The sequence below is a fragment of the Pagrus pagrus genome, assembly GCF_965226575.1.
Source record: "Pagrus pagrus genome assembly, chromosome: 14".
NCBI classification, from domain to species: Eukaryota; Metazoa; Chordata; class Actinopteri; order Spariformes; family Sparidae; genus Pagrus; species Pagrus pagrus.
The window spans coordinates 27,154,729-27,170,029 of NC_140198.1; the positions used below are offsets into that span (position 1 = coordinate 27,154,729).

At 39.8% G+C, this 15,301-nt stretch overlaps 2 protein-coding genes across 2 annotated transcripts in view; one reads left to right on the top strand and one right to left on the bottom strand.

Moving 5' to 3' along the window:
* tmem218 (transmembrane protein 218) lies at window positions 1-10,461 on the bottom strand. Its single transcript, XM_084373573.1, has 3 exons — window positions 9,992-10,461; window positions 9,016-9,118; window positions 1-988 (listed from the first exon to the last, which is right to left on the bottom strand). The coding sequence occupies exons 1-3, from the start codon at window positions 10,099-10,101 to the stop codon at window positions 854-856; spliced, it is 348 nt and encodes a 115-aa protein (XP_084229699.1). The 5' UTR covers window positions 10,102-10,461; the 3' UTR covers window positions 1-853.
* Window positions 10,462-12,967: 2,506 nt separating this feature from the next.
* Window positions 12,968-15,301, top strand: part of pknox2 (pbx/knotted 1 homeobox 2) — a 106,697-nt gene continuing 104,363 nt past the window's right edge. The window contains exon 1 of the mRNA XM_084373980.1: window positions 12,968-13,139. The gene's annotated coding sequence lies outside the window, so the exon portion shown is untranslated. The remainder of the gene's footprint in view (window positions 13,140-15,301) is intronic.

Below are 15,301 nucleotides of genomic sequence, written 5' to 3' on the forward strand. Positions count from 1 at the left end.
TGCAAAGACTGTATTCTTTATTGTAAATGATTATAGAATCAAATGGACATCTTGAATTTGTTTATTTATTTTATTTGTAGGGGACCTGGCACAAGTTAAACGCAAATGTTACCATTTAATGTATTGTGCCAGTATAAGCTTAAAGCTAGTTTCCATCCAGTGTCTTATCTATTCCATTTCAATTTTCATATCTAATATGGAAAAAATATATGAAGTCTAGATAATTTAGCCTTAAAGTAGACAACACTGTTTGTCAGTCACTCCTTTTGAAGAGCCAAAATGCAATCCCTAGGCTTTAAACAACAGTAAATGGGACACTGAATTAGAATTTGAATGAATTTCTTTCACTGAATACACTGGGTCATCCTGAGTTTAATGTGTACTGTCAGTAACATAATAAATGTTTACCTTACCTGACAGTACCTCAGGAATCATGCATTACAAGGTCAGGTGATATAAAAATAACAAATCAGTGTGGCAATATAAATATTTGACTTTATTAAAGGTTTGTAAAAGGATTTATAAAAGGTAGAGTGTTTCAGTGCTGCTTGACAAGGAATTACTGTACTGCTTCACACATATCAAATAAAAAAAACCTCATGTATAAATGATACAAAATATAAATAAACAACTGGGGTACTGTTGAATATCTCACGTCTGTTGGTTGTACATAAACAGTCAACAACCTGCAGACATTTGGCCATCAAGACAGCGCTGGCTCTCCTGCTGTTTGTGTTTGGGATGCGTCCTGTAGTCTGTTTCCACATGAAGGGGGGCCTCTCGTCAGCCCTGCTTGTCTTAAGTTGTGTACATCAGTGAAGTGTCCCCAGTGCCAGCTCTGACCCTGGCAGCTCTAGTGTGTTTTTAAAGCCTTGGCATAGACTGGCTCCAGGAAATGAAAGGGGAGCAGCATGAAGAACGCCACCAGGAAGACTGCACTCACCACCGCCAGCAGTACATAACGGCCGATGAACAAAGTGTCCACTATCTGTGGAAAGAAAGAGTAAATCCGTTCACTGTTAATAGTTCTTCATAGTTACACAGTACAGCTTTTTTCTTCTTTTTTTTTTACCAAGTAAGTAGTATCTTATACATGAGAGAAGCATGGCTGTTCATAAATTCAGTATTTCCTCTATTAGCCACCAGATGTCAGGAGAGGGCTTTCACAAAGGCTGAGTGTAGCAGCAGAGTGTGGCATTATGTGAGGCCCTGAATGGACAATCTACAACAGACTGACTGACAGACAGACAAACAGACTGACAGACAGACAGACAGAAAGAAAGTAAGATGGACACATGCATGGGAAAACTTGTTGACTTGAAAGTTTGAATTAAAATGATAACAAAATAAGTTGATGTTATTTATTTTCCTACATTCCTAACAGCTGGCAATGCAGAATAACTGATGGTCACCAGAAGTTAAACTGATATGAAAGTGCACAGTGAGAGCTCAAATATTTCTACAGCTTTACAGTGTCTTAGATAGTAAGCAGTCACTTGGCCCACCCCAGCCCAACTTTGCCGAAGGTTAAGCTTTAGCTGGCTTCTTTTTGTGACAAACTGGTGACTGCTGTCCACTGCAGGCTTTGAGAGAAGAGTGCATATTTGGCTTCAAGGATGCACAGTTAGATTTAATTTGAGATAATCCTGAATGATAAATTGCCTAACTCTGTGCTACATTCAGCAGAGATGCTGTTGTGAATGTTTCATCTGTGTGAAAGTGACAGAGACATAAAGCCAACTCAAACATGCTATGAATGGTACTTTTTGGATAGTAAAATGGCAGATTTCCCACTATCCTCTTCACTAACTCTTTCTTCAATGTGCATTCAAGATTATAGTTTACTATCAACTTCTAGTTGCTACATTTACAATATGTAGCGATGCATTGATTAAATGTACTAGATCTGTATCTGTACTGATACTGACCTTATTTAATAAGTCAGCCAGACACCACTGATCCACATTAAATACTTTTCCTTCCTTGTTTTTTTTCTTTTTTTTTTTTTTCTTACAAAATTCTAATTTTAGAACCCTCGAGAAAGTAGTCTAGTCAGGTTCTATTATAGTCAGTGTATTAACATATGCACTTAAAAGGTGTAATTTGTAAAACACAGCCACAATAAAAACTTAGCTCCCCCTCAAAACATAGGGGGCAGCATAGCACCAGAGTAACAGGCAACCGCTGCTCTTTGCCAGCTATCCTTGGCTGTAGCCAGCTAGCATTAGCTAATTAGCTCATGGCTCAGTTAGCTGTGGAGCCAGTCATGCTAAAGCTTGTCTGGACTGAGACCCTCGGCTCACAGGGAGAGTCACCACAGGCAACGGGGCTCAGCTCAACTGGGTTTAGCTGCCTGAGTGTTAATAGGCTGCACACTACACTGGGACTGACCACACAGACACAGGAGGCATGCAGTGACAGAGGACAGTCAGAGAGTCGGACTTTAGCAGTGAAAAATGGCGTGTAGAGCCAGAATAATTTCATATCTCAGTCGGTTAAATGAGGATTTATTTCGACCAACTGAAGGTGATTGTGTAAAGAAACAAAAACTGTTTTGGTGAGTTTTACTTTGTTTATGTAGAGTTTCAATTAAATGTGTTTTATGATGGTTTAACAAGACAATAAAGCTTGACTTAGTTCAGTAATAGGGAGAAGCTTGAATTCACACACTGTACAGTTGTATTTCTCTGTTTGGTAAGGAAAGTAGATGTTAGACTATTTATTTATTATTATTGTGTGCATTTATTACACTCAAAACTAAGAGAGCCTGTGAAACATAGGGAATGCCACTGACATTTATCTCCCAGCTGAAACTTGCCTCTTGCAGTATGAGACAGGACGGGCCATGGCTAGCTGGTTAGCATGCTAACTTCAGTAGATAGCTCTACAACACAATACAAAGACAACTTTGACATAACGTCAACACTGTTGTTTCTTCACATTCTGCTGATAATGTTGGCTCATTTTTGAATGTTTTAACTAAATAATTAAACTAAAATTCTGGCCATATCATACAAATTGCTCCTTTAAAGTTAGAAAGTAATGTGTGGTTAAAGCCTCTTTTTATCTCACACATTGAAAACTATTCCTGAAAAAGCAAAAACTTGAATTGGATCACTGCTTAGTAAAGACACGTGCAGAGGGGGGAGCTAAGGGTGTTTGAGCACCTGTCCCTTTACTCCTGATGCCCAAAGTGCCCTTTTGTCAAGGCTATTTTATTGTTATAGTTTTTTTATTTTATTTATATAATGTAAATTATGTGTGTTTATTTAAAATCTTGCTCCATATAGGGCTGGATATATGACTAATTATCATTATTTACATGATTAATCATTAAGTGTTTTTAAAAAAGTTAAAAACTTCTGAAAAATGTGCATCACAATTTCCCAGAGCCCAGAGTGTTGTCTTTAAATTACTCCTTTGTTTCAACTAACTGTCCAAAACCATAAGATCCTTCATTTACTGTCGTGAAGGACGAAGAGAGGCAGCAAAACCGCACATTTCAGAGGCTGGACCATGTTTGACTTTTTTTTTTTAAACAAATAATGAATAATAAATGAATAATTGATTATCAAAATAGTTGGCAATTAATTCTCTTATGATCGACTAATAAATTAATTGACTAATCGTTGCAACTCTAGTTCCATGTGTCCCTATTTAACTGTGAGTTCCTACCCCTCCAAAGGTCTCTGCACAGCCCTGGCTCAGTATCAACTAATAACCTGCGTTTAGTAATCAGAGGCAGTATGAGGACAGAAGAGTGGAAGCTGTGCATCTGTGGCAATAATCAGGTATATTGTAACTGTGCAGAGTATTGATGAAAGAATTTGATATGCAGCATCTGTGATTGGTGAGTACTTAACAAACAGAGCTGACCTTCAACCATGTCATTACAACAATCTTCCACGTGTGATAAAAGAGCCACAGACTCTGACATACAGCCATGTAGTGGTTATTGATTCATAAAGGAATGTGACCTGTGTGTTGAGGGAATAACTTGTGCAGCAGTGTATTTGAAGACACAGCATGTTTGTTATTTCACTGTCCCCTCACAACTGCTGAAAACTAAATTCTGATTCTGGGGTGCTGGTTATTTTCTGATCATGCTGTTCTTTATCAGGATGAATAATCAGTGGGGACACAGACCACACAACACTGCAGCTTGTCTGAATAATGCTTCGATTAACAGATCTAAAGCAAACAAGGCGCAAGGAAAAAAGATCCACAAGATTGGTTTTGGTACTACTTAAGTTGGGAGAAGTTTGGTACTCATGAAGTTGTCACTGATAGATTTAATCAACACTTCCCTGATAGCTCTGGGTCAGTGTTTATATTAAGATCATGAGCCAGCTATGAATATGTGAATACAAACTGAGAAAATGCCCTTGAGCCAGATAATACCAGAACAGCATCAGCCCTACTGCTGACTAAAGAGAGATTTCACAGGGACTGTTCTGGAATGAGAGTAAGTCTGTATGTGTGTGTGTGTGTGTGTGTGTATGAATCTGATGCTGTCCAGGAGAGGTGGAGATGATGTATACCGTCTCTTATGGATGCATTTAACACATCTCACTTTTTAATTTGCCAATTACACAGCAAGCAGTACCCAAAGCGTGGGCCATGTATTATTAATGTGGCATTGAGCGCAGGGGTGGGGGCAGGCAGGCAGGGGGTGGGTGGGAGAGGGGGGTTTAGTATTAACCACCCTCACCCCTTCTCTGGGACTGGCCTAATTGGCACTATGATATTTTACTTTTGTTTAACAGCAAGAGGTTAGACGTTTCTTTCACAGTCTACATGCATACACACACAGTGGCAAACACACTCGTGCACAGTATATCTCTGCTTGAGAGTAGGATTTCAGCTTTTTGTGTGTGTTCACTGAAATTAGTTTAAACCAAAGGTGACCTCCATTGTTGCATGTAGGGGTCGACCAATATGGCTTTTTCAGAGCTGATACCGATACTGATTATTAGAAGTCCAGCAGACTGAAAACTGATATTTGGGACTAATATTCATTGGCAGTAAAAATGAAAAAAAAAAAACTCTTTCTGTCAAAATTTCGTACAACTTACTCACATACTTTTGTGAAATACAATTTTGAGGTACTTCACTTGAGCATACTTCCTCTCCACTATATTTATTTGATACATTAAGTTACTGGTTCGTTTGCAGATTCAGATTATTCAGTGTTTATAAGCTATTAATTGTGACGTGTTACCAATCAGACATTGTTGTGGGCGGGACTATTATGTGAAAGGATGTTGCATTAGAGCCAAAGTAGCACATATTTAAATTAGTTTATTTAATCTGCAATCTGACTAAAAAAAAAAAAATCCGAACTGATAATCGGTCCACCTCTAGTTGGGTGTTCATGTTCTGTAAAGTTGACTGCCGACTAGAGCTGGAGGGTGAATGTACTTTACTCACAGTATGTAACATTACAGAGGGGAGAGGGAAAAAATAAGAGAGAGAACCAGAGTCTCTGGTGAGTGCTGACTTCAGTTAGAGGTTGACCTGAATTCAAACAAAGACACACACACATCCTCGGTGCTCACTAGCTTACACTTAACGTACAGTAAAGTAATCTGGCTGTTTGGGGTGAATAAACAGTCGCATGACTTACGTCAAAAAATACAGATCCTGTGGTCAAACTTACTTTGCTGGGGGTGAACACACCATTAAACAACCATTATTGCTGACGAAGATTTATCTGACGTGACTCAGGCACAAATGTTTGTGGACGAAGTTGTGCTTTAAAGTTCTATTCACGTTACCTCTAGTCTCGTTCACCAACTTCCTTTCTCACTCGACTCTATCACTGAAATTATAGTGACAGGTGACCAAAATTACACTACATGTTTATATGTATATAAATAACTGTATATATCTTCTACTTCTACAACGCACCATTAGCTTAATAAAATTGAGGATTTCATTGGGGTTGAACATTGTTGGAAAGATTCTGGATAATGTAAATACACAACTAAAAATCTATAAATGTTGTATGTTGCATTTTAGTACCTGGAGTGTGTGTGTGTGTTTTAACGAAATGCTGGACCGGTCAGAGACAATTTACCACCTTTGTGAACAATAAAAGTTGTATTACATTGTATTGTATAATACTGTACTGTATGGTATTCAATTCACTATTCATTAACTACCATTTAAAATAAGCAAAAGATGAATATATTCAATTCATTAAAAAAAAATCGCTGTGGGAAGACATTCTACAATCATATGAGCTCCTCTTCAGTTGATATAGCTTATTATAAACCATCCCAATTTAAAGGAGCAGCTCACTTGATAATTAAAACATTTTGAGAACTCTGAACAAAGCAAATCAATGGGTGATGACAACGTTTTCCTAGCATTATAAGGTATCATTTTGGGAAGTGATTTTGTAAGTGACCTCTTTCTCAATACAGAAATCGATTTCTAAAGTAGCCATGGTTCATTTTTACCCATAAGCCTTGTTTAGAAATCCAGGAAGTCACATTCTGCTGCCTCCCTCTGTTGCTGGTCTGGTATCTGCCTTTGCACAAAGGCTATAAAATGTGAGCTGGCCAGGACGGGGTTCTGCTTTGCTATTTCTATGGGGTGGCAGCTTGCTTGGCAGATCTGGCCGGCTTATTGGCACGACCCGGAGGCTACATGGGGGAGTGTTTGTTCTGTGTTGCTGTTGGACTAAGATAAAGCAGAACAGGCCTTTACGACATGCACATACACAGAAGTGCACAAACAAGGACATGCGCTATTTACAGGTACAAAGTACTGTGGATACCGACATATATGAGAATTAAGGGTTTATTTGGGATAGGCTGTTAATATTCACCTATCTATTTATTCTACCTATCTAGCCAGCTCTCCCTATCTATTCTACTCTTAGTTACAACCACCCAGGATCTGAGCTTTGACACAAGAAACGTGCTTGTTCTGTGGATAAACATTAAATATGTGACTCCTTTAATTTATTTACTGTTCTCAAATGTTTCATAATGTGGCATCAAGAGGATCACTATGTGATTAAATGTAAGTCTTGGGAGCACAAAAGTGCGCAAGAGATGACAATTCAGCTAAAGTAAGCTGTTTGTTTGTGCTCTGATTCTTCATTTTCACTCATTGGGCTTGGTACCTAAAACATTTGGTGGCAATGGAAGCCAAATGGACTTGTGAACAAACTGAAAACAACCCAGGCCAGCTTTTCATCTTCCAACTGATGTACATTATGCTGTCATTATGCAAGAGCCACAGACCACGTTTCGGTTTTTAATGCACTAAATGGTCGGATACAATACTGAGTTGGAATATTTCCTTGTCTTGGATAGGGCAGCATGTAAATAACTTTAATAATCTGTTGTTTCTTATGTTTATTAATTCATGGATGTTTTCTTACAGCTGGTGCCCTTATTTTGAAGAAATCAATGCCAGTAGTAGGAAAAAGCCGCAAACAGGTGGCAAAATTTAGTGTGTCTCTTCCAAACAAAGGAAAACATCATACTTTTGTCTCGTGTAGCACCTGGCTGTGTTTCATTTCGTATTGTGTGTAACATTAGCCCTTTTCACACAGAGACTCTGCATTATCAGCGCAGTGAAGGCTTGCCATTTCTCCACATTTGTTTGTTCACACTGAAACAGGGCGCTGCAGAACCAAAAGAGGCGTGACGGTACACATCATGATGTTGAGATCTGTGTTTTTTTTTTTTCAATGTGTTTCCCCTGGTGTCCACCTGTTAATCTAAACATGTATCCAGCGACTGTTTATGATCATATGGATGCAGTTATAATGTGTTGTGATTGAGATCCTGGCCCACCACACATTGTGGAAAGTGTCAAAGTTAGTCTGACACTCACTCCCGGGGAGGGATGCCATTTTCTGGGGGAAAGTTCACTGAAGTCTCGGTTGAGGGGGCTGCGAGTCACAGTGATTTTTTTTAGTACAAGTTGCCAGAGACAGTACAACAACACAATAGTTGAAGGTGACGAGGTGAGTTAAAGTTTTTTGCTCTGAATCGCGTGACATAATCACCACCATTCAACTGCAGGAGCCACCTGGCTATGTGCCGGGCACAGACGCTGTTTTTCATGCGGAAATGTGACAGAGTCAGTAGGACAGACAGGATGACATACACTTTTCTACATATGGATGCAGTATTTTTTTCCTCATGTAAGTTGCCAAAGACACGACCAGTTACCACATTACTGTTGTTTGGTCCTGATACTACCTCCGGAGGCGCATCAGAGCTGCAGCAAAACTGTCCCCCTCTCTGCATCTGTTACTTTCGCACAGACGGCGATGCGGAGAATCAGCGCATGATTCCCACACTTAAAGGGCAGTGTGAATGGGGCTATTGAGTGATATTATAATGCCTCTTTTAATAGCTTTTCTGAGTTTAAAATGAGCATGTGTAAATTAAGCTAGCAAAATTGCTATATTATCCCACTGGAACGCAAAGTCTGTCATGCTCAATAAGCAGTTAAAAATTACTTTGATTAATTAGGTGGTTATTTACAAGAAATGTTGTGTTGTTGAAATGTTTGATTTGCAGTAACAGCAGTATCATTTAATGTGGAAGAAGGATTAAAGCTGTATTTCATGTATATTTGTGCTTTTTTTCAGTTGCATTTTAACAATCTATAAATCTATGGGAGATTGTAATTAAATTTAGTTGGAAAGGGGAAAAAGTGTCATGTCATGGTATTGTTTGTTCCTTTTCCTCATCAGCTCTTTTGGTGTGTTCATGGCATGTTTTTGGAGCCATAGTATGATAAATATGGCCAGCTTCACAGCAGTATAGTAGTAAGGTCATATTGCCTCTGAATAGTGAAAAAATCAGATCATTAAGTACAAACAGTTATCTATGGTATTTCATTTTTGATATAGGACAGCAGAATCACTCATACTCTGGCAGGACATGAGGACATGACATATGAATGTAAGTTTACTAAGCTGACAATGCCGATGCGATTAAACTAAGTGTGTAAAGGTGTGTGAAATCAGTGCACGCAGCTCACCTCTATCTCTTTAAAAGGGGGAGCTGTCTCGGGGCTGCGCGGGAAAAACACCAGTGCCAAAGTGATGGTGAGAGCCAGGAGGAAAACAGGGATGACTCCTAACCTGGCAACACACACACACACACACACACACACACACACACACACACACGTAAATGCAGGGTTATCTGAGGATAATATCACAAACAAGTACCAAACAAAACAATTTAATTCTTTATTGTGTTTTTTTGTTAACTTTCAAATCAAGTAAATTATGCCTCACCCCATTTAAACTTCACTGTAATTGCACCTTACAAGTGCAACCAACGCAACGTGTTTAGTGACCACAGTTCATTTCACACAGAAAGTAACCATTTACTGACTTTAGTGGTAGCAATGTTTGACGCAAAGTAATTACACGAGTATTAATCATCAGGGACTGCAGGGTGGCAAGATGCATGGTCCCAGCAGTCAATTAGTATATCAGCATGTGGCTACAATTAACTGTTTCATAGAAATATGATGTCAGGAAACTATTATTTTACAGATCTCTCCCTCTCTTTAAGTGGCAAAACATATATGACAGGTGTTAATTTTAGTTTAACACATTTTTCTGTATCAGCAATTGTTTCATATCTGCTACAAACTTTATTTAACTCTAGTTCAGCTTTGAGTTTCTTGATATTCTTGCATTTTACCCTCCCTTCAACAGACCACCTTCATTATGTGCTGGTATTTTATGGGAATAAAGGGCTGCTTGATCAGTCAGACATACGATGAATTTAGGAAAACACCTTGCTGATGCCAGTTTATGTTATTTATGCTTCAGAATATATATAAAAAATATATAGCAGTCAGGCAAACCAACATTAAACTGTCGGAAATATGGTCTTGACTCATTCTAACAGGAGATAAACGGTCTCCTATCTGAGCTTTCCTCCGTCAGTATTTGTGTAGAGTGTGTGTTATTGGTGCTACTGTCTCTGTTGTCACTCACTTTGCTGATCCAGATGCTCTCAGCAGCATTATCCCAAACACAAAAGCCGCAATCCACACGACCGCAATGACGAAGACTCCCGTCCCCACTTCTAATACGCTATTTCCCATCTTTGTTAAGCAACGTTTCAAGATGGTTTAGTCGATATAGAGAACAATTATTCGGTAAAGTAGGTCAAATGTGACATTAGGACTGACGTTCGTGACATTATAAAACAAAATGTTGCTGTTGAACCGACGCTATATATCGGAATTAGCGCTAACTTCCAACGTTGTGACGGTGAAGTAGCTGCTAGCTCTGCCGCTGAGACGATATTTACAACCTTATCTAGTCAAACACATCACTGAAGGTGTCCGACGAGCAGCTCTCTCCAAACAAATTCATCTCTGCTCTCCATCAACCCGTCAGTTCTCAACTAGTAGACTTGTTAGTTCAACGGACACACTCTCGAGCGTTCTCCGGCGTATACTGCTTCCTGGTAACAGCAAGCCGGAATTTGGTTGGATACGCGAACTCATGACCGGCCAATCATATGCGTCGTTACTGAAAAACCACTAAAACACAACTCGCGGGCTCATTCACCTGCTCATCTCACTGGTCACCATTCACACCGCACTTTAAAGTTCTTTTAGCCACGTTACCCACACACTGTGTCTGGCTCTGGCTCTCTTTTCTATTCTATCCGGTTTACAATTCGTTCATTAGGCTAAGTATATTACTATCAGCAACCAAATAAAATACAATAAAATGTAAAAATGTACTCAACTGTGAGCAGTCACCGGCCACACACAAACACACATTAATCCCCATTCAACTGACCTACACATATGCTCACAATCTGGATCCGTAGGCTGCTTTACATGCTATTTTTAACAAGCGATAATAATGCATTCAAGCATTAAGCACAGCATTTGATCCAGGCACACTTACAGGCTCCAGCTACAATTATCACCACAGGTGTTCATGTAGTAACTGGCCTCGCTGGTGGCTGTTCTGCAAACCGCTCCAGAGTCTACCTGCGTCCTTTTGACACGCATTCAAAGCCATGTTGTCATTGTTAGTGGACTGATTGTGTTAAAGTGGTTCATTCACTGCAACGGCCTCGGTTGGTAGTTACAGTGCGTTTGTTCAACGTGCAGCGTTGGCTAGACCGCTGGTTGAAATTCACGGTTTAAAAACACAATTGTTCTTCACATGTCGAGTCAGGTGTTCTGTGTGTGTTTGGCTGAGAACATCCAGACGAATTAAAACATGTTCCTCTCAGTAACTGTCTCTGCCTCCGGGACTCGTGTTTGCAGCAGCGGCTCTGGTCCCCATCATCCCACGTCTGTTTGAAGAATGTAGTTGTTAATGCAGACCGACAGGGGGCTGGCCAGATCCGCCATTCAAAGGCATCTGCGTGTGCGTGCGTGCGTGCGGGCGTGCACGCGCTCCAGTCCCAGTCGAAGTGGTGGTGCCTCTGCTTACTGGAAGGAGACGTGTTGCCTTTAAGTGACCCTCGTAAGATCCATGAGTCCAGCGTGTATTAATGCTTCTGACACTTCAGACGGACTGGATTGTCTTTGAAACAGTTTAGAGAGAAAGAGAAACATTCATCAAACCTAAGGCTTATTTATACCAAACTAGCAAACTATGTGAGAAGTTTGGTGTTCTTACTGTGTTTGCCTGATATTCTCTCAGGTGACAGGTCAACAAAATCAGGCTCATTAAAGACTCTTTATGACCAGAATATTGGTGAGAGCAAGCGTTATTCTGCCATCTTATGGACCCTGACTGGTTTCCTCATGCCCAGGTCTCGTTTCTGTTTAAGCCATGCAGGACCAGTCACTGGAAAAAAAATATTATATAAGAAAAAAAATGAAAAAAGTGAAAATATAGCCTATATTAAATTAAAAAAAGAATCATATCTATAAGTATGTGAAATTCATACATCATATTGTAGCAGGTGGCGCTGTGGGTGTAACAAGTAATTTCTCTGGTGATGATAAATCAAAAAACAATGATAAACTTTGTGTTTTACAATAAAAACAAAATAAAACACAAAGACACCAAAACAGAATTTCGTAAAAGTAAAATAGGCTAAAAAAGCAGTTTTCAAAGTTGTTGTTCAAAAGTGATTTAAAAGACGAGACTGAGTTTGCAGCTCTGATCTCTTCAGGCAGGATGTAGACCAGGATGACTCAGGGACCATTTGCCAAAAGGAGACCATTAGTACACAATTGGGAAACTACAGAATGAGCAAGCGATTAATCAGGTTACTTGCAAGAAGTGAGACAAAACCTGAATTGTATAGTCTGCTTGAATTCTAAAGTAACTGAAGTTACTGAGTGAGTTTTTCCTCACCCACACAGCCTGTGTGTCACATTCTGCTCTTTTCCTCTCAGTGATGCTGTTGCTTCACTTTCACAACAAATTGGAAGCAAATGGAATGATTGAATAAGATTATACTTTTACACTTAATTGCCATTTTATTCTTTTCTTCATATGTGTTGAAGGCAAAATAGAACACAATGGAGATGTGCATTCTGATATGGGCATTTCTGGTGATTGACTGTTGGCCCTGTATCTTTTATTTAAAATCATTCAAGCTGATCAGGAATGACCAAATTATACAGGAAGATGTTGATGAAGGTTCTCAGTCATCCAGGTCATGGTAATTCTAAGTGCTGTATTGTAGGCAACTGGACGTGTTTCAGTTTCTTGAAGACGTTTCACCTTTCATCCAAGAGAACTGGAAAAGCCTCTTGGATGAGAGGTGAAACGTCTTCAAGAAACTGAAAAACATCCAGTTGCCTACGATACAGCACTTAGAAATATAGAGGAAGAATAAAACATGTGTTTTTGGGAGCTTCATTGCCTCCAAGTTATTGCTTTGCACCACTGTTCCCATACAACCTGAAGACAGAATTTTGCCTTTATACCATCTTTGTGTCTGCAGGGGGTTACTGTTCTCGTGAAGCCCCCCACACGTGATTGCCGTATTTCCCATGGACACTGGAAGGCATCAGCAGCCCGGTGCTGGGAAAACGGGGAGCTGAGATGGAGATGGAGGTGGGAGGGGCCTGGCATGGCTGACGTCACCGGCTGTGTGGAGGAGTATAGGCTGTGCTGTCAGCCCAGTGTCAGTCTGATGAAGATTGGCATGCAGGTAAGCTGTCATTCATTTTCAATGTCAGTGCATGGGAGCAGGGCTTTACCACTTCAGCGTCCTTTTCCCCTTTACCCCCCCTTCATTACAAAAGGCAGGACATTATTCATACAGTCAGACAGCCAGCCAGGCCAGAGTGAGAGAGAGAGAGACTGAGAGAGAGAGAGAGAGAGAGAGAGAGGGAGGGAAAGAGAGAGAGAGAGAGGGAGAGAGAGAGAGAGGGAGAGTGAGGGAGGGAGAGAGAGAGAGAGTGAGAAAGGGAGGGGGGAGTCGAGGTGGGGGAGAAAAAAGAGAGAGGGAAAAGAGAGGAGATGCATTTTTGTGCTGGACTGAAAGACCAGTGGATTTTTTTTTGTGCTTTTTCCTGATGCGGCGTTTGGATTTTTTTTTTAAAATGTGTCGGTAATGTTTGTGATGCTCGTGTCTAGGATGTGTTGTGTTTGGCGGCGGATGCTTTTGTGCGAAAGGTTGATATTTAGAGATTCATAATGATAATAGTGACCGGAGCGGACAGAATGAGCGCATAGCAGCCGGAAGCTGGCGTTTTTATTTCAACGGCTTTGTCAGATAGCACCGGAGTGCCACATCACGTTCCGATTATTAATACATTTACAGTGAATATCTGAGGTGTGAGTCCTCCGTGCTAAAAACCAAAAATAAGAAAGAAAAAAGAAAAAACAACAACAACATATTTTGAGTTTTTTTTTATGGCTGCTGCAATTTTCCTAATGTCGAAGTTCCACGGTGTGTTTGACTCGAGTCGAAATGCTTTTATTTTGACTGGCAGAGTTGGTGTGTTTGTAATAAAACGGTAAAGGATTTCGTAAAATATTTTGTAAAATAACTTACATTCAGGTTTGTCCAAGTTAATTCAGCAGCATTTTTTTGTTTATGATATTGTTATTCTTGACAGTAGTGTTTCGTGTGTGTGGCTGTTTTTTTTTTTTTTTTTGTGTGTGTGGCCGAAATAAACAAATAACTGATACTTATGTAACACTGAAAAAATAAATATTACCTGTAGTTTGAAATGTGGCCTTTTATTGACAATTTAAATAGCTCAGGTTTTCCTGTAAATGTATTCTGTTTTTATGTTCTGTGGCAGGCGTAAAACAACTGTTTTATTTTTTTTATATACAAAGCCAAAGTCTTGTATTTAGTCCATGAAATCTAAATCAAACACAGCTATTTTCCTTTCCTGTCTGTATTTTAAAAAGATCATCCAATTCTTCTTCTCGTCTTGGTAAATTTATCTTTGATTGAAGTGTTTCTCCTGCTCAAACTATCTGCATCTCAGCGAGGTCTAATGTTTACTCTCAGCCTTCCCTGCCCTGCAAAACCTCTCTCGACTGAACACTGGCCCTCTTTGTGTGCCACTCACCACTTTCTATTTCAGATGACTAGTTTATTCCACAATTGCTCAAATGACTATTTCACTCACAGGAGATGTTTGACTGGCACGAAATGCCGTCAGTGTGATTCGACGGAACCTGTGTCTGTCGGACAGCTTGTCTCGAACACTTGAGGCCCTGTTCGATTTGATTTTAATGATCTTGCAGTTAAAAAGACACAGATTTGCAGGCTGTTTGCTGTGTTGTGGTAGTTTTGTGAGTCAAACCCAGTCGTCTCATCTGTTCAGTTGCGCTCAGCTTTGATTTCTGCCCCTCAGATATCACATATTTTTGTACCATAGATTTGGCAAACACATCTCATTTAATAAAAACAAAAACAAAAAAACACCCTGTGCTGAATGTGAAGCTCAGAAAATAGAACTCCAGGGTTTCTTACCTCTTTCAGTTTCTCATCTGTCGATGGTAAAAATGTCACAATTGTAAATTGCAGTTGAAGTAAAGGCCCTTCACAGCAAAGACTATAGTCGGAGCATTGGGAGTACATTAGCTTAATTAAATATGCCTGAACCATTTGTTTACTAATCATCTGCTTCCCTGAGAAATCACAATGGCGATTTAGACCACTTTAGCTCCCTCCGTCAAACACATTGGGCAGGTGCAGAGTGCTCAGCATAAAATCCCATGAGGAGCTCAACTCGCACCCCCTGTGAAAGTAAATGCTTTGAAAGACGCTGTTGTTGTTGCTGTGAGTCGCTGCTGAAAGACCAAAAGAAGGTCTGTTACCTTTTACGTGATTCAAATGATTGTGTTCCT